The sequence below is a fragment of the Parasteatoda tepidariorum genome, chromosome X2, assembly GCF_043381705.1.
Source record: "Parasteatoda tepidariorum isolate YZ-2023 chromosome X2, CAS_Ptep_4.0, whole genome shotgun sequence".
In the NCBI taxonomy this organism is placed as follows: domain Eukaryota; kingdom Metazoa; phylum Arthropoda; class Arachnida; order Araneae; family Theridiidae; genus Parasteatoda; species Parasteatoda tepidariorum.
The window spans coordinates 16,993,435-17,019,454 of record NC_092215.1 but is presented as its reverse complement, the minus strand read 5'-3'; the positions used below and the strand labels follow the sequence as shown (position 1 = coordinate 17,019,454).

General features: G+C 30.0%; 1 protein-coding gene across 5 annotated transcripts; it reads left to right on the top strand.

Annotated features, from left to right (window-relative positions):
• The first annotated feature begins 426 nt into the window (after positions 1–426).
• On the top strand, positions 427–23,483 carry LOC107445276 (peroxiredoxin 2). Of its 5 annotated transcripts, XM_071188432.1 has the most exons (7): positions 670–877; positions 8,309–8,380; positions 14,446–14,605; positions 16,698–16,814; positions 18,090–18,212; positions 20,182–20,312; positions 23,282–23,483. In XM_071188432.1, exons 3-7 carry the CDS (start codon positions 14,475–14,477, stop codon positions 23,362–23,364), a joined length of 585 nt encoding a protein of 194 aa, XP_071044533.1. In that variant the 5' UTR covers positions 670–877; positions 8,309–8,380; positions 14,446–14,474; the 3' UTR covers positions 23,365–23,483. The 5 variants fall into 5 exon arrangements, with proteins under 5 accessions (XP_015915117.1, XP_071044533.1, XP_015915120.1 ...); XM_016059631.4 differs by lacking the exon at positions 8,309–8,380 and having other exon boundaries at positions 427–877; XM_016059634.3 differs by lacking the exons at positions 670–877; positions 8,309–8,380 and adding an exon at positions 6,392–6,523.
• Positions 23,484–26,020: the final 2,537 nt, after the last annotated feature.

The following is a 26,020-nucleotide window of genomic DNA, read 5'->3' as shown; positions in this document are numbered from 1 at the left end:
TTGCAACGAAAATGTTCAAAGAATGACTATTTTTTCAATACCTCTTTGCTGCTTCAATCTATTACATAAATTACAATTTTAAGCAAAATGCTCCAAAATTGCTATAAAATAAAACTACTTTCAGTGCAACCTGGTGAAAAACTGAGGAATTAATTAACAGAAAGATACGGGGATAAAACCATTTTTTACATAGATAATCGCTTTGTAAACACAGACAAACTGAAAAAATTTGTAAAATACTAATATTATTTTATAATTATCCATTTAAGTGCTAAAATTATACCAAATGTAGTGCAATATATTGCATGCTGTATTTCAGGAGACTCAAAAAAGGGATTTTTTGTATTTTCAAAGACATCTTTAGGGATTTTCCATCAATATCTGGACTATAAAATATCCAACCAAAATATTCTTTAACTTCACAAGAGAATTGCTTTATCTACGTTACTTTTATCAAAATCATTTGGAAAAAGAAAACTCAGTCGTAAAAATGTCGTAAAATGTAGAAACAGTGTATTTTAAGACTTTCTAAAACCTAGATAAGTTTAATGCATGTAACGAAAGTGCAATTTTGAAACTAGGAATCATTAAGTCATTAAGATAAAAGAAGCACTTGAATTTTGTCGAAATTACAACCGTTAAATCACATTTTAATAAAATCAAAGCGCGTGTTATAGCACACTTCTCGTTAATTTTAAGACAGATGCTTTGCTTAAATAACAAAACCAACTACCAATCTTACAGAAAAGATATATCAGCTGTTTATGATCAAACTCGGAATCTTTTCGCGTTTTAAATTCAGTTTCCAAATGAAGTTCAAACCGGTTCAGAATGAATAAAAACTTTGAAAAACGAAAGAACTTAGTGGGTATTTTCGGTAAGTAATTATTTAAATATCTAATATTAATAATATTACAAAATCTATATTTTATTATCTTAATATTTTGCAATATCTATCTTTTTTTATCTTAATATATTGTCATATCTATCTTTTATTATCTTAATATATTGCAATATCTTTCATTTTCTTAATATTTTGCAATATCTATCTTTTATTATCTTAATATATCGCAGTATCTATCTTTTATTATATTAATACACTGTAATATCTATCTTTTATTACCTGAAGTATTTTAAAGTTACTCCTTGAAAATTGCGTAAAATAATTGAAGTTTTTGACTTCAAAACCATATTGATCTGATCATATTCTGACTTTAATATAGGATATTTAAGTAATTCCGTTTAAAAATATATTTTTTGTACGTTTCTTTTCCCTTTTTTTTTACTTTTAAAAAAAATATTTATATGATAAAAACCATTTTCGAAATTTCAATAAATATAATATTGAAAAAGAAAAATTTTTATTGATCATTATTAAAAAATTAAAAATACATTTCAATTTGAAATCAAAAGCACATTTTTTCGAAATGTTTAATTAAACATTATTATTATTATTATTATTATTATTGTATATATTTCGATGCCATTTACTGTAATTCAATTTCCAGCAATATCGGGGAAAAGAAAAGTTCAGTTAAAACTTTTCCTTCGATCATTACTTTTCTTCATTTTTATTATGTGTATGTTAGTTTGCGTACAATGAAATTTTTTTTAAACTTAATTGGTGATAAATTCTATCTAAATTCAATTGGTGATAAATTCTATCTAAATTCAATTGGTGATAAATTCTATTATCTACATGAAAATATTAAAATTTATATTGCCATAAGGCAAAAAGCTCTACTTTAAGCACTCCAGCTACTCAGTGGTCAAAGTTTAGCAAGACGATAAAATAGTGATCTATACTGCTTTTATCGGTCAGAAGGTTTTGAAGCTTGTTTTTTCATTCAAGACGGAGCTCCAAATTATATTTAAGAACACTAGTTAATCGGAAAGTGGTTGAAGTTATGATTGTTGATAAAATTGCAATACGTTTGCCAATAAGTATCAGAAGACGATCGAAATTTGCGTTTTACTCCAGCACAGAGCTCTAGCTGAAATTTGAGCATTCTAGATTGACAGAAAATATCAAAGTTTGGATCAACTTTGAAATGATATATTCTACTCGTTGCAATCAGATGACAAGTCAAACTTATATTTTCTTTTGGCACTCTAGCTAGAAGAAAAGCTGTCGAAATTACCGTTGACAATAAAATGGCTCTTCATGCTGCTTTTATTGGCCAAAGGACAATAAAACTTCTATTTTCCTTCGGCACAAAAGTTCAATTCAAATTTGAGCACTCGAACTAATCAGAAAATGTTTGAATTTCAATTGCTGATAAAGGGTCAATACATTTGGTTTTTACATGAATCAGAAAAAAAAATCGGGATAGCCTGGTTAGTAGGGCGCTGGGACCATGTCCGAGGGTTCGTGAGTTCGAACCCCGCCGGTCGAAGATTCCTCGTGTAGTAAATGGTGACTGACGCACGTTAAATCTGTCGAGTCGCAAAGTCCTCCGTGTTCCCATAACAAATAAATAACTCTGGGGGTACTGAATTGGAGATTGATCGTTCTCTGATTCAAGTCAAAAATACGATCTGTGGATGAATGAATTGATGTATGAATGGGTCCGCTCTATTAACGGACGTGACGTATGGGTGTGGCAGAACTCGAATTCTTGGCCATAGATGGCGCCACAGGAAAACATGAACAATCTAACCCCTCTGCCTTAACAGGCATACAAGAGAGAGAGAAAAAAAATCAAAACTTGAATTTACAATAAGTACAGAGGGTAAGGTTAAATTATAACACTCTGATTTCTTAAAAAAATATCAAAAAAATTACAATAGATACAAAAGTGAATTATGTAGAAAGTGCTACAATACGTCGTTAAAACTGATATTTAAATGTAACGAAAAATACATAAATTTGAACAATACAAAACCAATGTTAAATGCAATATGTTTCAAACATATAAGGAAAAGTTTTCGATTTCTTTAATGAGATCTGTCATTCGCTAAAATGCCTTGAATCAAAATATTTGGTTCACTTTAATTTATGACAAAGTATCTTTTAACAAATAACCTTGACAATCAACGATCAGCTTTCGCAACAAAAAAAAAACTATTTTCAACTATCACTGTAAGGTCAACCCTATTTACATTCATTCTTTAAAATTGTTGTTAACAATTTCCTAGATATATTGGCCAGACAATGGGAAGTCCTTGGGACAGACATGAGTTAGCCTATTTATCGAAATCAGATAGGGAAAATACCATAACTTATTAACTTACAAAACTGTTCGATGAACTTAGGATGAAACAAATGCATGACGCAAGAAACAAGAATTACAAATGGTGATTACAAATAGTGAAGAAATAATGATTTTACTCTATTATAGTGATTAAAAAAATATTATTAAAAAATTAATGCTGGTAATTAATAAATAATTAATAAACAAATTGTAATTAATAGGTAAACAAAATTACATATACTAAGGGTATGAGATAGCATAATGATGAACCACGTTTTCAGATTTTTCAATTGAAAGTTGTTGACAAAAAAAATGCCTGCTTCCATGAAGGCAATTTGATATTTTAGTGCAATAGGTTGCGATATTTTAGTGCAATAGGTTGCCTGGTGAAAAATCCTAAAACTTGTAAAATACCTATCTGGAAACAATACAATGGCTGTGTTCCCAGACAATGAAAGGTCCAGGGAAAAGTCATCAGTTTGTCTATTTATCGAAATCAGATCGAACAAATACAACTTATTAGCTGTAAAATTGTTCCATTAAATTGTTTTAAATCCCAATTTAATCATGACTTCAATTCTATAAACGTAAAATAATTATTTATTTAATTTAATATGAAATAATTTAATATGAATTACTTAATATGAAGTTATCGTGATTAATTCTGACTACCTTTTTCCTATCCTTGTTCATTTAGGGGCCGTATAGCAAAAAATATTAATTAATTTATTAGTTTGTTTATTTAATTTAGTATGAAGCAATCATGAGCAATTCTGGCTACTTTTTTTTTACTTTTTGTTCATCCGCAAGCTGTACTCTTCCACTAATAAAAAACGTTAATTTGGTAATTTATTTACTTATTTCATTCAATATAAGGATATCATAAGTAATTCTGACTAAATTTTTTTAATCCTTGTTCTTTTACTCACAAATAATACTGATTAATATACACTGAAGAGCCAAAAAAACTGGTATACCTGCCTAATATCGTGTAGGGTACCCGCGAGTACGCAGAAGCGCCGCAACACGACGTGGCATGGATTCGATCAATGTGTGAAGTAGTGCTGGAGATAATTGACACCATGAAACCTGCAGGGCTGTCCATAAACCAGTGGAAGTAAGAGGGGGCGGGGATATCTTCTGATCATCACGTTGGAAGGCATCCCAAATATGTTCAATAAAGTTCATGTCTGAGGCTTTTGGTGGCCAGCGGAAGTGTCTAAATTCAGAAGAGTGCCGCTGGCCACCAAAATCCCCAGACATGAACATTATTGAATATATTTGGGATGCCTTGCAGCGTGATGTTCAGAAGATATCCCCACCCCCTCTTACTCCCTCTTATGGACAGCCCTGCAGGATTCATGGTGTCAATTATCTCCAGCACTACTTCACACATTGATCGAATCCATGCCACGTCGTGTTGCGGCGCTTCTGCGTACTCGCGGGTACCCTACTCGATATTAGGCAGGTATACCAGTTTTTTTGGCTCTTCAGTGTATTTAATCAAAAATGAAGTTTTTACGTGTAATCCTGATTACCTTTTTACATTCTTTGTTCAATTACGAGCTGTATTCTTCTGCTAATAGAAAATATTAATTTAGTTGTCTCACTAAACATGTTTTCCTCTGTAATCCTGATTAACTTATGTAAAATTTTGTTAAATCATGAGTTGTACTGTTCTAGTAACAGAAGAAATTAATTTATTTATTTGGTTTTATTTTTTATCAAGCTGTCATGAGTAATTTAAACTACCTTTTTTAATTCTCCGTTCAATTACGAGCTGAACTATTCTACAAACAGAAAATATTTATTTATTTATTTGGTTTTATTTCGTATTAAGCTGTCATGAGTAATTCTAACTACCTTTTTTTCATTCTTTATTCATTTACGAGCTGTACTATTCTACTAACAGAGAAAATATTTATTTATTTGATTTTATTTTGTATCAAGCTGTCATGAGTAATTCTAACTACCTTTTCTTCATTCTTTGTTCATTTACGAGTTGTACTATTCTACTAGCAGAAAATATTCATTCATTTATTTGGTTTTATTTTATTGTTGTTGTAGTTCATTTACGTCGCATTAGAGCTGCACAATGGGCTATTGCCACGGTCTGGGAAACAGCCCTGAGGATGATCCGAAGACATGCCATCGCAATTTTGATCCTCTGCAGAGGGGATGGCACCCTTGCTTCGGTAGCCCGACGACCTGCAAGCGAAGTCGAGTCCTTTACGGTAGAACAGTTTATCGAGGACCAATACCGCGCACCCTCAGTCCCTATACAGACTGATCTAAGTGGACACCCACCAGCACACTGACCGCAGCCGGTGATGCTTGACTTTGGTGATCTGCTGGGAACCGTGTCTTAACGATCAGTCCACTGCGGGACTGGTTTTATTTTGTATCAAGCTCTCATGAGTAATTTTAACTACCTTTTTTCATTCTCTGTTCAATTGTGAGCTGTACTACTCTACTAACAGAAAATATTTATTTACCTATTTGATTTGATTTTGTATCAAGTTGTCATGAGTAATTCTAACTACCTTTTTTCATTCTTTGTTCAATTACGAGCTGTACTATTCTACTAACAAAAAATATTTATTCATTTATTTGGTTTTATTTCGTAATTACCTTTTTTCATTCTTTGTTCAATTACAAGCTGCACTATTATACTAACAGAAAATATTTATTTATTTATTTAGTTTTATTTTGTATCAAACTGTCATGAGTAGTTCCAACTACCGCTTTTTATTCTTTGTTCAATTACGAGCTGTACTATTCTACTAACAGAAAATATTTATTCATTTATTTGGTTTTATTCTGTAATTACCTTTTTTCATTCTTTTTTCAATTACAAGCTGCACTATTCTACTAACAGAAAATATTTATTTATTTATTTTTCTTTTATCTGAAGCTATCGCGAATAATTCTAGCTATTTTTTTTTTTATTCTTTGTTCAATCCAGAGCTGTACTTTTCTACTAATAGAAAATATTTATTTATTTATTTTATTTAAAGCTATGATGGAAAATTCTGACAACCTTTTTTTCTAAGTTAAATATAAATAAAAAAATACATATATTCACTTGATTATTTACTCCTAACTGTTATAAAATTTCAAAAGAAAAAAGATTTCTTTAATCCATCAACTGCTCCAACCTTAAGACTCGATTTATATGTTTTTGAAGTTAAATATAAAGTAGAATTTGACCTCTAAAATAATGAAGGATTTAAGATTCAGTTACTTGCGTAATCTCCCACACTAGAATAGCATTTAAGTTCCATTTCTAAGTCGAAGTGACTTGCAAGTATTCTGAGTCAATATCTTAAGTAAGTGGAATTTCCATCCTCTACATTTTTTCTTTTCTAACTCCTTTCACGATATTATCTAAATATAAAATTATTGACAGAACCTTTTGAATCTTTTCTAATTGCATAAGATTTATAAATCACGTATAATCATTATTTATTTTGAAAAATTATACATTTATTGTTAATTACATATTATCTTTATTACGACAAAGATTTGGTTTATATTTTTAAATACTAAAAAATACTTCTGATTCACGATATTATCTAAATATAAAATTACTGACGAATCATTTTAAATCTTTTCCAACTGCATAAGATTTATAAATCAAGTATAATCATTATTTATTTTGAAAAATTAAACATATATAGTAAATTACATATTATCTTTATTTACAACAATGGTTTGGTTTATATTTTTAAATACTTAAAAATAGATGTAAAATTTTTTTACTATAACTATTCACGACGGTACCATTTGCATAACCAACGCTTTTTTACACTTTCCGCTTGAGATTCTACGTAGTGGTATAACGATTGATATTACAACTGTAAGCAAGATTTTTTTACAGTGTAAAAAAAGAGCCGTGGTGGCTCAGGGGGTAAAGGGCTTGACTCGTTTCGCGGTTTTCCTATCCATGTAACGCTAATGCGGGTTAGTTCAATCAAAAAGTCCTCTCCATACTTTATACAGTTCTTCTGTCTTCTGGATTGGGTTCAAAATTACAAGACTACAAAGTTGAACATTGGTAGTCGTAAACTCAAACTGGGCCGGCTGCTCTACGACGGTTATAAAATAACAGTGTAAACAATTTAAAGTTATGAAGAACATTGTTTTGATTTTCATGAATTAACTTCAAATTTTAATCTGTAGTGGTAGTCAAAATCATTATAAATCAACTTTATTAACCCTTTATAAAACCATAAGCATAATTATCACCAACTTTATTAATTTTTAAATGTCAAAGGAAAACTTGTTTCCTCCTATGATTTGTCATCCATTTGCTGATAACTTCAGAAAATGCAAAAACAATACAAATTATTTTCCTAAATGTAAATAACAGTAAAGGTTTGCGTGGGACCAAGAAGAAGGGCTAACATTTGGAAACTATTTTCTTTGGTGCGTCATTGATCATTTCTCATCATTGCTTGTCGTTACAAACACAGAGCTTTTATAAATTAGCTTATTTATAAGCACAGAAGTTCAAGTTTATGGCAAGTTCTCTACAGCAGATAAAGCTTTCAAAATAGTACACACCTTATAATTTAATCTCAATTTCAAAAAATATTTTAACATAACTACAAAAAGAACCTTATGGGATTAAGAAAAATACACAAATATATACATTATGTAACAACTCTACCTATAAAAAAAAATCACCTGCGAAAATCAGAAGATTCGACAGCTATACATTTGTTATAATATTCCCGCTGGTATGAATTTGCGGGACCACTATATAAGTTCAACATGAAGCTTACAGAAATATAGAACAAAAAAGAACAAAATTTTTTACATCATATATTATTGTATTCTTGTAAGCAATTAAGTAAAATCACCTGCGAAAACCAGAGGATTCGACAGCTACACATTTATTATGATATTCTTGGTAGTACGAATTTGCACGATTACGATATGAGTTCAACAAGAAGCTTACAGCGATATAGAACAAAAATAAAAAATATAAACAGAATTTTTTTACCATATTATATTCTTGTAAGTATAAATTATGTCGTGAGAAATCGTTGTTCTATAACAATGTGATCATCATTCGAAACTAAGAACTTTTTTTTTATCTTCTCAAACAATATTCTAAACTACCTTATAATTGTGTCTGCCTGAATACTTCATAAAGCAAGGCATATCAGGTCAAGAAAAAGGTGAGTCGAAACTATTGCTTCAGTTTTGTGGGTTTTTTCCTTTGCATTAAAGAATGGTAATTTAGTTTTTATTTTCGTCGCAAATTATCTATTCTTCAACATTTCCCCTCAGGATGAATCCACACTTTCAATATTAACATGACGTAGATGCATCCGGTTTCTTTCGTCGAATTCGAACCGGCATAGCAGCAATCAGATTAAGATTCCCTGTCGTTTTTGTTGCTGTAACATTCAAATATCTCTTCACTTCGCAATCTTTTACGTTTGAAGAAATCCAGTGAGTAAAGATAAAATCTTGTATTTTTCATGGTTTATTTCTGTTAAAAGGAAAATCTTTATTAAGCATTTTTAAAATTAGCGCAAGCTGTTGATCTTTAATGACCTAATTAATATTTTGTAGTTATTTTGGTCGTAAATATTATTCTTTTTTCTTAATAACAAGTTATTGTGTAACAAAATGTATGCATATTCGTAGTGATATGTATATCCTCTTAAGAACCCGGCGTCTATTAAATTGGGCAAAGCTTGGTATAGTTTTAACTCTCTCAATCATTTAAATAATAATTTATGAGTATTTTTTCTATTTATATATTTTTACAAAGCAATTGTCTATGTAAAGATATATTTGTATATGTGATTATCTCCACCTTTGTTGGTCGGTTTACTTTCGTTGGTAAAGTGATTAATTACAAACAAAAATCATAAGAAAGGTAAGAAATTCAATCTTATTTAGTTATTGAAATTGTTATTGCAATTATATTGTTTAGTTATTGTAATTGCAATTTAGTTATTGTAATTTAGTTATTGCAAATTCGACTCGACTTTAGGCATATAAATTTCTCATTTTTTAAGTATAATGTATTGCGTCTCATGACCAAAATGTCAATAAATAAACTATTAAAGTATCCTACAGTATACAAAAAAAATTTAAAAACTAAAATTTATCATTTTTTATGCAATAACTAAGGCAGTTAATACAATTCATTAATTGAAATTATTTTTCAAAAAGAATATTGTGTTATATTTAAAATTTTACTTTATTCTAAGTAAAACATTTTTATTGCGATTTTTGAGTAAAATTCGCATATTTTATTATTATTTTAATCTCGTGCCTCATTAGTTTAAAAAAAGTCATCCAAAAACATGGTCGTTTTTGGTAAAAAAGATTTTAAAAAATGTTTGAACGCATGTCTTCCAGCAATTTCATACAAAATGCATTAAAATGAGAAATGTGTTTGAACTTGATTTTTTTATTTGAGTTTATAAATTTTAGTTCATTTCGTTTTATTTAACAAAACTAACAATGATATTTACACCGCTTCAGTGCTAAATTGTATTTCTAAAAAACTAAGGAATACTTTTTTCTAAAAAAAAATATTTAAAGAAATAAAAATAAATTTTATTAATTTTAAGTTTTAACCAGGTTTTACTTTAATTGTTATAAAGGTTCGTCAGCTCTGTCTTAACATTTTTAAATACAATGCTGCCTTTTTTTGAAAATAAAATAAGTGTACCTGATCTCGAAATAAGTATACCACACTTAATCTCCTGAGAACCAAGCTTTAAATAATTTCAAAAAATGCGTTTTTTTATTTTGAAATACGTATAAAGGAATATGCTTACAAGAAAGTAAACTCAGTAATAGGATTAAAAAAAAGTTTTAAAAATTACGTTTAAATAAACTTAATTATTATTTTTAATGATTGCATCAGAATAGTAGATTTTAAGTTTTAGGTTTTTTTTGTACACATTTTAGAATACTTTTATAGAATGTTTCTTCACATTTTGGTCTTGAAACAAATTCAACTTCCTTGCAATAAAGAATTCGTACCAAGGAGTAAAACCATTTAATTGTATACAAAGACAATCGTTTTTTACAAAAGCATACGAATAGAAAAAAAATGACAAAATATTATTTTTTAAGTGAATAAATATATGCTGAATATGTTGTTCACCCTGTTGGAATTTTCATTCTAAAATTATAGTAAAATAACAGGCAGCAGTCTGTTTATTCGATTAACCGTCAAATTTACGTTAAAGAAAATTTTTTGCCTCTACGTTTTGAAACAATTAACAACTACTTTGGTTATAAAACCAGAAATTCAAAACTGTATCTTTTTTAACCATTTACAAATAGCAAGGTTTCAAAACCATAAAAGAGAAATTTAAATTAACGTAGGAGTTAGGCTTTTCGTTAGGTAATGGGTATCGGAGAGTGTAGGTCACAATTTAGGGAGTGCAGGACACTGGAAACTCTTCATGCGTTGAAGGGAAAAGCGGTTGGCTTAGTTGGTAGTGTCAACACTGGGACTTGAACCCCAGGTCTAACGATCATGAGACTGATACATTACTCCTCTCGGCTATAATATGCACGCAGTTGCAAGGAACTAGGCGGTTTCATTAGGGGTGCTTAATTGGTGCGGAAAAATTCTGACTGTTTAACCGTATTAGGTAAGCAGTTAATAAATGGTTTTTCTTACAGTTAACAGCTTGATTACCATTTTATTTACGGTTATTTGACTGGTTTGTTTGAATATAATAAAATAGCAATTGAATAAATTGTTATTGAACTATTTTTTCCGAGAAATTACCTACAGTACAATTTTATTGTTGTCCAAAAAACGTTATAAAAGTTCTATAAAATACTTTTTATGAAAGAAATAGAAAATACTTTTTTCTACAATATGTAAAAATTAAAATTTATCATTTCCTTGTGTAGTAATTATAAAAAAATACTATTCTAGTACAATCAATTGAATTTTTTATGGCATTTATGAGTTTTTAAGCTACATATTTCTAAGTAAAAATCGTAATTTCGGTAAATATTTAGCCTGTTAACTAGGAAATAAACTTTTGTTCACCTCGCTCCAAAATGTAATTTTTTTTTATTCACAGTTATAAGTAATAGCACACCTCAAGTAGTTTCCATGACGAAAAATGACGTCGCCCATTTCTGTAGTAGTTCGTGTGTGACGAAATATTTCGTCATATCTAGTAAGCAGGTCAAAGGTCAGATCTCAGGAGGATATTGGGGCATCTGTCTGGACATTTTAGATTTTCGACACACCTACACACAATTGAATTTTAACAGACTTTGTAGGTTTTCATTTTGTTTCATATGCACAATGCGAAAAGAAAACTAAACACTTCAGTAACTTTTAATCTAATAATCGAATTTTCACGCACTAAAATACAATCGGTATGGTTGAAGGATCTTAACTTAAAATTAAAGTTGATGGTATTTCGAGATCAGAATTTACGAGATTACGAGAATTTACGAATTTACGGGATAAATTACGAGATCAGGCACAAAAATCGACTATGTCTGAATAACTGTTTTCGACGGATTTGATCGAGAGAGAAAACACATGAGTTGTAAGTTTTTACAAAATTTTAAAAAAAAAAAAGAAAAAAATTAGGAGCAAAATCAGTTAAATAATTTCTAAGCAATTTTTTTTTTGTAGTTGGTCAATAAATATTATAACGTGTAAATGAGGTAAAAAAAATTTCTGATCCATTAATTACAGCCGGAAAATTTCGAGCAGTATTAAATTAAACAATAAAAATAATAAATAATTGTTTTCTTATTAAATTATATTTGGGAACAAATTCTTGTTTTTTTTTTCCTTTTTATTTCAGTTGTATAAAATTTTTTAAGAGTGCTTGTATACTTTTGTACCTTGATACTTGGATTTCAAATCTGTAATCGGTTACTTTCTCCGAGCAACAGTTTAGTTTTTTTTTCTTTAAACTGGCATTTTTAATCTTTTATTTTTTTGTCGAAATGTACAAATTTAAAGACTTTATATAGAACAGAGGATCACTTAAATATTGCGACAAACTTCTAGAGATGTTAATGAGCATTATCAAGATTAAAATTGCATGAGAAACCATACCCGAAAATGTTGTCATTCGCCGCTAGGGGCTCTACCCTATTATGAAATGTTTCCTCGTCTGCTTCTGAGCAATTAACAAGAGGGTATCTCCCGTAGCCACAATCAATGACATTTCCGGGCATGAGTTCCTATACACTTTTAATCCTGATGATGCACCCTAACTTCCCTAGAAGTTCGTCGCAACATTTACGTGACTTCCTGGTATACATGACGGTTTTAAATTTATTCATTTCGACAAAATATAGACTAAAAATGACATTTAAAAAATGTCATTGTTTGTATAAAAAAAAAAGAGCGAAACTAATTTCAGACCCGAATTAGGCAAGATCAAGTATTTGTATAAATGCCACAAAAAATTTATTCCCCAGTGTTATCATTTAATAAACAAGTTTTATAATTTGAAAAAAAAATTTTGAATCGCCGAAATAATTCTTGAGTCCAAGATTTCGACCCGTATCCTGACCAGCCAATTGGCCAATTGTTGTCCAAAAAACGCTATAAAAGTTCTATAAAATACTTTTTATTAAAAAAATAGAAAATACTTTTTTCTACAATATGTAGAAATTAAAATTTATCATTTCTTTGTGTAATAATTAAAAAAAAATACTATTCAAGTATAATCAATTGAATTTTTTATGGCTTACTTTACAAAATAATACTTTTTTTTTAAATACTTTACAAATTTAAACTACCCTTCATATTCTGGGGATCAAGAACCCAAACGCGTCAAGAAAAAAATATAATTTAGTCGAAGAAAATAAGTTTTTGTATCTAATTATGTATTTTAAAATGTAATTTACCCAAATTAATTAGCATATGATGGTTAGACTTAGCGTTCCCCGATTTTTATTTCTACCTTATAACCCGATATAAACCATCTTTTCTTGACGAAATCCCAACTTATTAAAGTTCATTAGTAATTGAAGATCACAGGGAAAGAATGGTTTATGTTCATAAAAAATTGATTTTGAGAAAAAACGAATTTCGCGCGGTTACAATTTTCTTCCAGCACGGTCACACTTCACTAAATAACAACACTCGGAAAGAACCGATTTTTTACGTTATTGATTTGTTAAAACTTAGTAATTCTCAAAAGGCAACAGATGGCGATTGTATCGTCACTTTCGTGAAAAATGATAAATCGTTCTTTCTCTTGGTCTTTAATTCAGAACATACCCTACAACAATTAAAAAGACACTTTAAGTTTGTTTGTTTTTTTTAAATTTTTCAAGAAATACTTGTTTAAATTTGTAACTTCAGAAGTGTTTAGTTAATACGATTTTTCACACTTTACAATAAAGTTTAAAGCTCTCAAGGGCTTAAGGGACAGACAATAAATTGCGAACGAAAACAAGTAATTTTGAACACCCTATGATAGGAAATCAAGTAATAAGCTTGTAACTTACATCAATTACTATGATTGTTGCTTGCAATAACTGTACAAAACTTCGAAAATCTAGCTTTATTCAATCAAATCGAATTTTAAAGCAATAATTTTGTAAGCAATTTAAAATTGTTCCAAAAATTTTGTTTAATTTTATTGAATATTTTTAAAGTTATAGCAAGTAAACAAAAGACAAAAAAAACTAGTTTTTTATAAAAATAGAAATAAAATTTATTTCCATAAACATTTAAGCTAGATTTACGAAATTTTGCGTAATTATTGCATATAATATCCAAAATTGTTAGTTACAGATTTATTGTTACATTTTTTTCTTTTTTTACGTAGGGTGTTCAAAAACACTGCCATGTTTTGAATGTTATTTGGGTACATTTGTGTAAAATAGAACCGATAGATATTTTTTGGGTAGCATCATAGCAAGTTCGCGAAGTCTTTCAAATTCGTTTCGTTGAAATTTAAATTGAAAAAACGCGTTATATTGAGAATACTACTAGTATAATATTGCTAAATGACGCGCTTTTTTAAGCTTACGTGACAAAATCAATTGGAAGCAGTAACCATAAAAATCTGTAAGCCTTACAACGAATTTTAACCCCTAGCACCATCTGTGCTTATCTTTACACTGTCAATCATCCATTAAAACAGATTTTTAATTAGTATTTAAATATTTTTTTAATTTTCTTAAAATCGGCTGTACTTTTTTCAAGAATTTATTTGTTTTTGTAGTGCGTCAGAATTCATTTTAATGAAACAAAAATTTGTTTTAGATTTCCTATTTTGGTAATATAAACGGGCAATGGCACCACAATTAACAAAACCAGCTCCTGACTTTGAGGGGACAGCTGTTATTAACGGCGCTTTCAAACAAATAAAACTAAGTGATTATAAAAACAAGTACTTAGTTTTGTTCTTCTATCCATTGGACTTGTAAGTATAATTTATATACTATCAAAAAACATTTTATGCTGGGAGGGTGTTCTGTATTAACCTCCTTGAATATGTATAGTTAGATTTTTTTTTTTTAATTCTTGTTCTATTAGCAACGTTGAATAGCCGATCCATAACGGATTTGTCCAACCCATATCTAAATTTGTAGTCTTGAACTCAAACAAAAAAAAATAATAGTATACACGGATCAAGCATATTTAAGATGACCAGATTTATAAACCATGATTTGATGACAAATGAGCGGAGTGTTCTCGAAAAACTTAATGATTTAAGTACACCCATATATTTATGGAAAATATTAAGAGATGATTAAAACAACAAATTCCTTTTTTTTTTTAATTTATAACTGTGGGGAGGGTCGTAATCAACAATGTCAACCTTCATCTATGAAAAGGTACCCCCCCCCCATAGAATCGAGTTAACATGTCTTATATACTAGTGAAATGGAATTATATTTTTGTAGTGGTAGATATGCTACAGTAATCCCCCACCAGAATTATATCACTGATAGAATTCGATGAACGGATACCACTAGTTGATTTATAGCTATTTTGTGAGAAGCCGGGAGAACTGTATTAAGATCACCGTACTTTTTGAGTGCTGATCGTGAGAGCTGTATTAAAATCACGTGTATTAAGTTCACAGCTGTATTAAGTTCACTAGTGAATTGGAATTATATTTTTGTAGTGGTAGATACGCTACAGCAATCCCCCACCAGAATTATATCACTGATAGAATTCGATGAACGGATACCACTAGTTGATTTATTGCTATTTTGTGAGAAGCCGGGAAGGTTGTATTAAGATCACCGTAGTTTTTGAGTGCTGATTGTGAGAGCTGTATTAAAATCACGTGTATTAAGTTCACAGCTGTATTAAGTTCACTAGTGAATTGGAATTATATTTTTGTAGTGGTAGATATGCTACAATAACTAATATTAGGTGCTAAGCGATCTTGGCCATGACCTCTTGGTTAACGGCAAGTTTGTATGAAGAGGGTATTCTAAATCTAGTTGTAATGTTTGATAAGTGTTTAAACAAACTTGGCAATTATGAATCTGAAAATAAATTTGCCTCTTGTAAATTTTCTTTCGTTTGGTTTTTATTTTCAAACTGCCCTCGTATTTAATAACCGTTCGGGCATGCGCGAATCGCATTGACGTGCGATCGCATGCAGTGAGAATGCCCCATTTAGATTTTTGATTAAATCTACATAAGTTGGCCCTACTTTTTCACAGTCCCGCAGTGGACTGATCATTAAGACACTATTCCCAGCAGATCACCGAAGTCAAGCATCACTAGCTGCGGTCAGTGTGCGGGTAGGGACCATGGTGTGTGGTATTGGTCCTCGTTAAACTGTTCTACCGTAATGTGCTCGACTTCGCGGGCAGGTCGTCGGGCTACCGAAGCGGTGGTGCCATCCCCTCTGCAGAGGATCAAAATTGTAATGGCAGGTCTTCGGATCAACCACAGGGATGGGTCCGAGACCGTCGCCAATAGCCCATTGTGCAGCTCTAGTGCAACGTAAATGAACAACTACAACAGCAACTTCACAGTCCCGCAGTGGACTCATCCTTAAGACACGGTTCCCCGCAGATCACCGAAGTCAAGCATCACTGGCTGCGGTCAGTGTGCGGGTGGGTGACCACTTGGATTAGTCTGCGTAGGGATCGAGAGTGCGCGGTATTGGCCCTCGTTAAACTGTTCTTCTGTAAAGTGCTCGACTTCGCGAGCAGGTCGTTGGGCTACCGATTCTGGGGTGCCATCCTCTCTGCAAAGGATCAAAATTGCGATGGCATGTCTTCGGATCATCCTCAGGGATGTATCCCAGATCGTCGCCAATAGCCCATTGTGCAGCTCTAATGCGACGTAAATGAACAACTACAACCTACTTTTTCACTGCAACTACTGTAAAAATTAAATGAATTAGTAAGACATCATCTTTAAGTGTAAAATTAAAATTTTATAAATATAATAACACAAAACAAATTTCCTCTTATATAACTTATTGTGGTTGAAAAACTTTATTACAGATTTTGGGTTTGAATATAAAATTCTTTTCTTTCTTCTAGCACATTTGTCTGCCCAACAGAAATAATTTTATTCAGTGACAGAATTGAAGAGTTTAAAAGAATCAATTGCGAAGTCGTCGCTTGCTCGACTGACAGTCATTTCAGTCATTTAGCCTGGTAAGATATAAACATCTAAGTTGTATATACATTATGTGCAGGGTGTTCCGTAATGACTGTCCTTAACATGCGTCAATAAAATATTTGTCAAAAAAGAACAAAATACACACATTAGAAAATTGCAAATTAATTTTTCAGCCAGGAAAAAACGTTAAAAACATCTAACGAAGTATTAATGAGGAAAAAACATCAATACTTTTTTGATGTCAGAGGATCCAGTAATTTTTACTGGTTTTAGCCTTGCTCCATAATGTTTCTTAATAACGTTTTTTTTTCTCTTAAATATTAAATTGTTACCCGTAACGTATATATATATATTTATATAATGTCCGGCAAAGATTCTAATGTAAATTAATAAATTACGGAACAACCCCTTATTAGAAATTCCACGAAAAATTTACAGCCTGGAATAATATGCATAATGAGTGCTAAGTTGAAGCATTTTATTGTGCAAAATAAATCATCTTAAATTTAATTACTCTATATACTGCTTAGAAATTCCACGAAACATGTACAGCCATGTCGCAAAAATGGAATAATATGCGTAATGAGTGCTAAGTTGAACCATTGTGTTCATTAAGACACGGTTCCCAGTAGATCACCGAAGTCAAGCATCACTGGCTGCGGTCAGTGTGCGGGTATTAAGATGGTTTATTTTGTTGCTCAAAATAAACCATCTTAAATTTAATTACACCATATACTGCAGAGTTTAAATTAACAACTGAAGATTTTTAGCAAATTTGCACTTTATTATAGTTGAAGGTATCAATAATATGATTAAGCTGATTTTTTTTTTTTTTTTAAAGTTAACAATCTAAATAAACCGAAACAATATTTTTTTTTTTTTTTTGTCAAAAATTAGAATACTTAAATAAAAATACTTCTAAAGCTTTTTTGTTTGCATTACAAGTTTTTTTAAAAAATTACATTACTAAATTAGCATTTGCGTTGTACAGTTAATTTAAAAAAGATTTAATTATGTAAAATGTATTGTTGTTTTACCTCACAAAATTAGCATTTAACCATTTAAGTCAAGATCAGATTTTTTTTCTTTTTAAATTAAGGCATCTTTTTCAAATTTAAAGACAGAAATAGAGATTTTAAAATATTCTACATATTCTGGTGTATTTATTTTTATTACTCAAACCGGAGGCATTAGTGGTAAAACGTAACAATATTGCAAAACATAATTCGAAAATGTATCATATTCATTGTCTAAGTCTTAAAAAATTTATCTATGAAGCTTATTTTATTTATTTATTTTTTTTTTAATAGGATTAACACCCCACGGAAAGATGGTGGTTTAGGCAAAATGAACATTCCACTGTTAGCAGATAAAAACGCAAAAATATCTAAAGACTATGGAGTATATGAAGAAACTCAAGGAATTCCATTCAGGTAAATAAAATGATTATTTAATTTAGTAAAATGTATTTCCAAAATTAAATAAATGACAACCGGTCTATTTTATCTATTATACCTATGAGTTTAGCCAAAATTTTAGGTTTTTTTGCTGGAGCAACATTTTGAACCAACATTTGCGACCACAAAATTGTTGCGAACTCACAAATTTTCAGTTTTTTTTCTCCATTTATTTATTTATATTTGTTTTGTTTTTTTTTAATGACGGGCACTTGGAGCTATTGTCCATTGGCCACAGAAAGTGCCAGAACTGCTAATTCTCTTTTCGTTACCCAGTGGGCACCAGTGGCGAAGCCATGGCGGTAGAACAGCGTCGCCCACGTCACACTACCACAACCCGTTTATAGGGAGGGTCACATTCACACACAAAGGAGAAAGGACATAGAACACAGATAGAGGGAAAGAAACATCCATGCCTTGCCCGGGATTCGAACCCAGAACCTTTCTGATGCAAGGACAGTTCCCTGCCCCCTACACAGACTGGTCGGCCCATTTATTTATTTAATTTTAAATTTTCAAAAATATTTAATTTTGTGAAGTTTTTAAACATAAAAAGACTATTTTGATCCTAATGTAGATTTTATAAGTAAAAACTGTTTAAAATATGATAAAACTGTTTAAAATATAATAAAACTATTTAAAATATGATAATCAAAACTTTTATATTAAGCAAAATGGAGGCCGGGATAGCCTGGTCGGTAGGGCGCGGGACCCATGTCCGAGAGTTCGTGGGTTCGAACCCCCCCCCCCGGCCGAAAACTCCCCGTATAGTTGGTGACTGATGCACGTTAAAATTCTGTCGAGTCGCAAAGTCCTCCATATTCCCATAACAAATCAATACATCTGGGGGTACTGGGTTGGAAATCGATCGTTCTGATTCAGGTCAAAATTACGATCTGTGGACAGGGTGCGTAGCCAAATCTTTGAATCAAAAATAAGCACTTTTTAAAAACTTTTCAAGCACTATTATCACTAAGTTACAAAAGTTAAATTAAAAATAATGTAACTCTAGTGAAAAATATCAGAAAGTCTTTTTTTGAAATGATAATAATATTTGTTTTCTTGGAAAGGTGTGTCGTTTATGAAAGAGCAAAATCATTGATCTGTCTGGGTTTTTTTAAGAGGTACCTATCTTGTGAAAATTTAGACATAATTAGTGCAAATAAAAAATTATATTTAAAAAATCAACACAAAAATATGGTAAAGGAAGAAAATATNAAAAAGTGTTAAAAGTAAAATAAAATAAACAAGAATAAAATTAAATTAAATTAAAACGAAAAACATTTCATAAGGATCTGATATTCTCTATCCGAATTAGAGCACTCGGGTTTCGGTTTAAGTGTGCGCGCATGCGCAAGTCATAACGTGGGTACGACATGAAGTCCACGTGAATGATTACGTAGCAAACACCCCATTTTTCGTGAAATGCATGGGATCCATCAGATATCACTGAAGAAAAAAAAATTAATTGTGGAAAAAAAGCACTTTTTAAAAACACCAGCTGAAAAAAGCACCTTTGAAAGCTTTTAAAAACGAAATCCCCAAAAAAGCACCTTTTAGTACTTTTTACAAACGCTACGCGCCCTGGTGGATGAATGAATGAATGGATGTATGAATGAGTCCGCCTAATAAACAGGTGTGGCGTATGATGTGGCGAAAGTCGAATTCTTGGCCATAGATGGCGCCACTGAAAAACAAGAATCGCACTCTCTGGTTTCACCAAGCAGGCTTGCCCGTGTGGCAAGTGGCATTAGAACCAACCAACCAAGCAAGCAAAATGCCAGTTACAATTTTTCATTTAAGCTTAAATAATTGATTTCACATTTTTTAATTAAATACAATACAAGAAAAGTTACTAACTTCCTTTTACTATACATTAGAATTGTGCATTTTACAATAAAAAGCTTTAACCTCATTCTAATTTTCTTCATTTTTTAATTTTTAGAGGTCTATTCATAATTGATGAAAAAGGTACACTTCGACAGATTACAATAAATGATTTGCCAGTCGGAAGATCTGTAGATGAAACACTACGACTAGTTCAAGCTTTTCAATTTACAGATAAGCATGGTGAAGGTAAGATTTGTTTACCACAATACATATTCTGAATGTTTTTTTCTACAGCAGAGGGCGTTATCTCTCCCATTCTCTAGTGTTACTGTATTCGTTCAATTGACAACAAATCAAACTTTCATTTTGTGATGTAGCAAAGTTAACTGTTACTGAGCATAGAAAGTATATAAAAATATATAAAAAAATCTCCAGAATAAAAAGCCTTGAGCATATATGCTTAAATAAAAAAGTATTGCATACAAAATCATGTTAAACATGTGTGGGGATAGTAGTTATCGACAATGTCAACCTTCATGTATGTCAACCTTCATAGAATCGAGTTAACACGTCTTATATACTAGTAAATTGTAATTGTATTTTTGTAGTGGTAGACACACAACAGTACTCCCCCACCAGAAGTATAGCTGTGATAGAATTCGATGAACGGATACCACTAGTTGATGCATTGCTGTTTTGTGAGAAGTCGGGAGAGCTGCATTAAGATCACGGTCGTGGTTGCTCCTGCGTTGCCTTTAGCAGTCGAGTGAATACGTTGTACGTTGCGTGTGATCGAGACTGAGTAGCAACAGCGCAAAGAGGTGGATAATGTTGCAGTCACAAGTAGCAAGTCAACTGCTTAAGTTGGACAATCCATCGAAGTAGGCGTGTTCAGATTGAAATGGGCGTTACTGTCAAGATAGGCGTGTTTATATCGAATTGGGAGTTTCCGTCAAGGTAGGCCTATTCACATCACGTCCAAAAGTCACCAATGTGGAGAGAGTTGCTATCGACAATGTCAACCGTCATCTATGAAAAAGGTACCCCACCGTAGTATCGAGTTTACGTCTTATATACTAGTAAATTGGAATTGTATTTTTGTAGTGGTAGACACACCATGTAACTATTAAAACACTACAGTGCATCTAATAATTTGGTCTAATTATTATAATATACTAATATAATATCTGATATAATAAACATTCCATATTTATATAATATATAGTCTAATTTATCGAATAGTGGAATTTATATTACATATAGTTTAATTTAATCAATTGATACACGAACGTAAACAAGTGCATACCAATTTCAGTCGCATAAAAACAATAAAGCTGTTTAGTATAATCTGAAAATCAAGATTTTACATAGAATCTTATAGTGCCTCTTATAATTTGGTCTAATTATTACAATATACTAATATAATACCTGATATAATAAACATTCCATATTTATATAATATATAGTCTAATTTATCGAATAGTGGAATTTATATTACATATAGTTTAATTTAATCAATTGATACACGAACGTAAACAAGTGCATACCAATTTCAGTCGCATAAAAACAATAAAGCTGTTTAGTATAATCTGAAAATCAAGATTTTACATAGAATCTTATAGTGCCTCTTATAATTTGGTCTAATTATTACAATATACTAATATAATACCTGATATAATAAACATTCCATATTTATATAATATATAGTCTAATTTATCGAATAGTGGAATTTATATTACATATAGTTTAATTTAATCAATTGATACACGAACGTAAACAAGTGCATACCAATTTCAGTCGCATAAAAACAATAAAGCTGTTTAGTATAATCTGAAAATCAAGATTTTACATAGAATCTTATAGTGCCTCTTATAATTTGGTCTAATTATTACAATATACTAATATAATACCTGATATAATAAACATTCCATATTTATATAATATATAGTCTAATTTATCGAATAGTGGAATTTATATTACATATAGTTTAATTTAATCAATTGATACACGAACGTAAACAAGTGCATACCAATTTCAGTCGCATAAAAACAATAAAGCTGTTTAGTATAATCTGAAAATCAAGATTTTACATAGAATCTTATAGTGCCTCTTATAATTTGGTCTAATTATTACAATATACTAATATAATACCTGATATAATAAACATTCCATATTTATATAATATATAGTCTAATTTATCGAATAGTGGAATTTATATTACATATAGTTTAATTTAATCAATTGATACACGAACGTAAACAAGTGCATACCAATTTCAGTCGCATAAAAACAATAAAGCTGTTTAGTATAATCTGAAAATCAAGATTTTACATAGAATCTTATAGTGCCTCTTATAATTTGGTCTAATTATTACAATATACTAATATAATACCTGATATAATAAACATTCCATATTTATATAATATATAGTCTAATTTATCGAATAGTGGAATTTATATTACATATAGTTTAATTTAATCAATTGATACACGAACGTAAACAAGTGCATACCAATTTCAGTCGCATAAAAACAATAAAGCTGTTTAGTATAATCTGAAAATCAAGATTTTACATAGAATCTTATAGTGCCTCTTATAATTTGGTCTAATTATTACAATATACTAATATAATACCTGATATAATAAACATTCCATATTTATATAATATATAGTCTAATTTATCGAATAGTGGAATTTATATTACATATAGTTTAATTTAATCAATTGATACACGAACGTAAACAAGTGCATACCAATTTCAGTCGCATAAAAACAATAAAGCTGTTTAGTATAATCTGAAAATCAAGATTTTACATAGAATCTTATAGTGCCTCTTATAATTTGGTCTAATTATTACAATATACTAATATAATACCTGATATAATAAACATTCCATATTTATATAATATATAGTCTAATTTATCGAATAGTGGAATTTATATTACATATAGTTTAATTTAATCAATTGATACACGAACGTAAACAAGTGCATACCGATTTCAATCGCGTAAAAACAATAAAGCTGTTAAGTATAATCTGAAAATCAAGATTTTACATAGAATCTTATAGTGCCTCTTATAATTTGGCCGGGACTGTATGTACAAAAATTTAGAAATTACTTCTCAATTTCTTCCTTTATTTTTAGTTATATATATTTTGATATTCTATATAATGTTACATTTTACCTTCATTAAATTTTATTAACTTTTCTTCTAGTTTGTCCAGCTAACTGGAAACCTGGAGACAAATCAATGAAGCCTGACCCAGATGGTAGCAAAGAATATTTCAAGAATAATTAATGTCATATTTAAAAGCAGAGAGCATACCAAAACTAGATTAAAAGAATCTATTTGTAAAGGGATTACTAATAAAAGCAAATTCATTCAATTTTTAAAATAAACATATAAGAAAAAAAGTATCTTGATTATTGAAAATAATTGGCTTCTTTAGCAGTACGTTTTAAATTTAGAAGATGAAGAATGAAGACTAAAAGAAAGAAAATTATCTGATAATTAGAATATCTATCCTACATTTAATGTTAATAAGGGGAGGTAAGATAAGTAGACATCATAACTATGACACCTAGTTCCTTATCCCTTTCAAGGCTAATTTTTAATAAAGAAAGTGTTTCTTTTGGCAGCCCATTTGTTTTACCATTGATAACATTGCTAATAAGTCAGTTTTAAGAAAAATCTGGAGTCACTTCTTGCACTTAGGCCCTGAGATTTGTCCCATTAGTCTTTGTGAGTGACTAATGGCCCACGAAGAAAAAAAAACTGGATATATATATCCCAAGTCATATAGATAAGGTTGTTTTAATTGTTTTCACATGATAAACTTTCAAAATCAAGCAAAATAAAATTCAAAACAATGTAAAAGTATATAATTAATATTTATATTATAACACTAATTTTTTCTAAGCTCTATTTCAGTGATTTTTAGCAAAATGATACATAAATCTTCAATAATATGTGACTTTTTCAAAGCTATGCCATCATAACTGTTTTACAAGCGCTGCCAAACATCCAAAAGACTGCACAAATCTATTGTTAAAATGGGATCTATTTAGCCCAACAGTCTATATATCCCATAAAGTTCAAAAGGATTAACATCAAACTAATATCACATAATTATCTACTTTTTAGTGTTGAAAAACTTTTTAGCAAAAAATATTAATTTATTTTACATTATAAAGTAAATAATTTTCCTCATCGCGTTTGAGGAAGTGTATAGGTTTATATGAATCAAAGGAAATAAAATATGAACGCACCAACAGTAAAAGTAATATAGTCATAAGTCACTATCATTAAACATACAATAATAAAAACGCCAGCCAATTTAAAGATTTCAACAGAGTGAATACTACCAAGACTTGAAAAATCTTAAAATGTTTACACACCCTGTGGGGAATGTTAGTCAACAAAATACCTGCCTGAAACCTTTAAATGCGTAAGCATTTTTTAATGCATATTAATGAAAATGTATGATGTACTTATTAGTCTGTTGAGGAAAAAAATGATACTAACATATGTAGATAAACTTTTTATTTTCAGTTTAAATTTGAAGTATAATTAACAAAGTATTAGGTATTATTAAAAATAATTATAAATAATATAATAATTATAATAAATTTAGTACAAATAAGCATTGCACCTTATTTGCACTAAATAAGGTGCAATTTGGCTGCTTTGAACAAAAAAGCATAGATATATTAAATGCAGATTACTATCCTTAGCAAAGAAGCATTATCTGAAGTATAAAATATTATGGCAAGTGCATGCCTTTCAACATGCCTTCTTTCTTCTGAGGGAAACAAAACAACTAATATTCAATTAGGGCAGATGGATCAAAGTTAGGAGGTTTCATTTCCTCTTTGCTTATAACAGGGTATCTACAAGTCCCAAGCAGAAAAAAATTCAATGCCTCAAAACAAATTTTCCTGATCCTTTCTTCTCTTATTTTGCATTCAATTTTTTTTTAAATAAAAATTATTCAATTTATGTAAATGTTACTGAATGCATTTTGCATTCATGTGATTAGTAAAAATAAAAAACAACAGAAATTTTAAGATGGGCCATTAACAAAATACACTGCTGTATATATTGGGTGATATTTTAGTAACATGCTTTTCTGAAACATAGGTTCTGTATAAATTCAAATTATGTAAAACATTAACACACTTAACAAATATTTATAGTTTTCATAATACAAAAATATAGTTGACAGAGTAAAAATAAACACATAATTATACACAAAAGCAATGTTTTATTTAAAAAAAAATCTTTAATAAATATAGCACAAGCAAGTTAAATATGCAACATTTAAAATACATTTACAAACATTTAAAATATGCATATTATAAAAAAATTTTACTTTATAACAACCTTTAAATGATCTGCACTGTTCTTATTCTGGTTTTAATGCCACAAAAAGTAGGCTTACAATATATACTATTAGAGAAAATTTTGCTAAACGCAAAATAGAATGATAAAATTTCTTTGGGTAAAAAAACTGGCAGCTGAAGACATTTATTGCAAATTATGTCATAAATAGCTCAAACGTTATAGGCAAAAGTGTACTAGGTCAGATTTATCTATTAAGAACTAATGAGTGAATTGCTACATGTAGGGAGTAATGATTTCACCAAACAAGTGGGCAATAAAATTTGTGAAACAGTTTATTAACTATCTCAGAAGTTTCACAACAATTTTCAAACATATATTATATTGGACTGTTTTATATAAATTAGTCAACATAAAATTGGCTACCAAGAACTTCGTACTAGGATTTGAAAAATTTCACACTTTCTAGATGCACAGCTGGACACTTTATTCAACATAATACATAAGGAAATTAAATGTTTATATGCCCGATTGTTTTGATTGCATATCAATGAAAACATATAAAAGTACCTATTATTACTGTATCAAACAAAATGACATTAATAACATATTA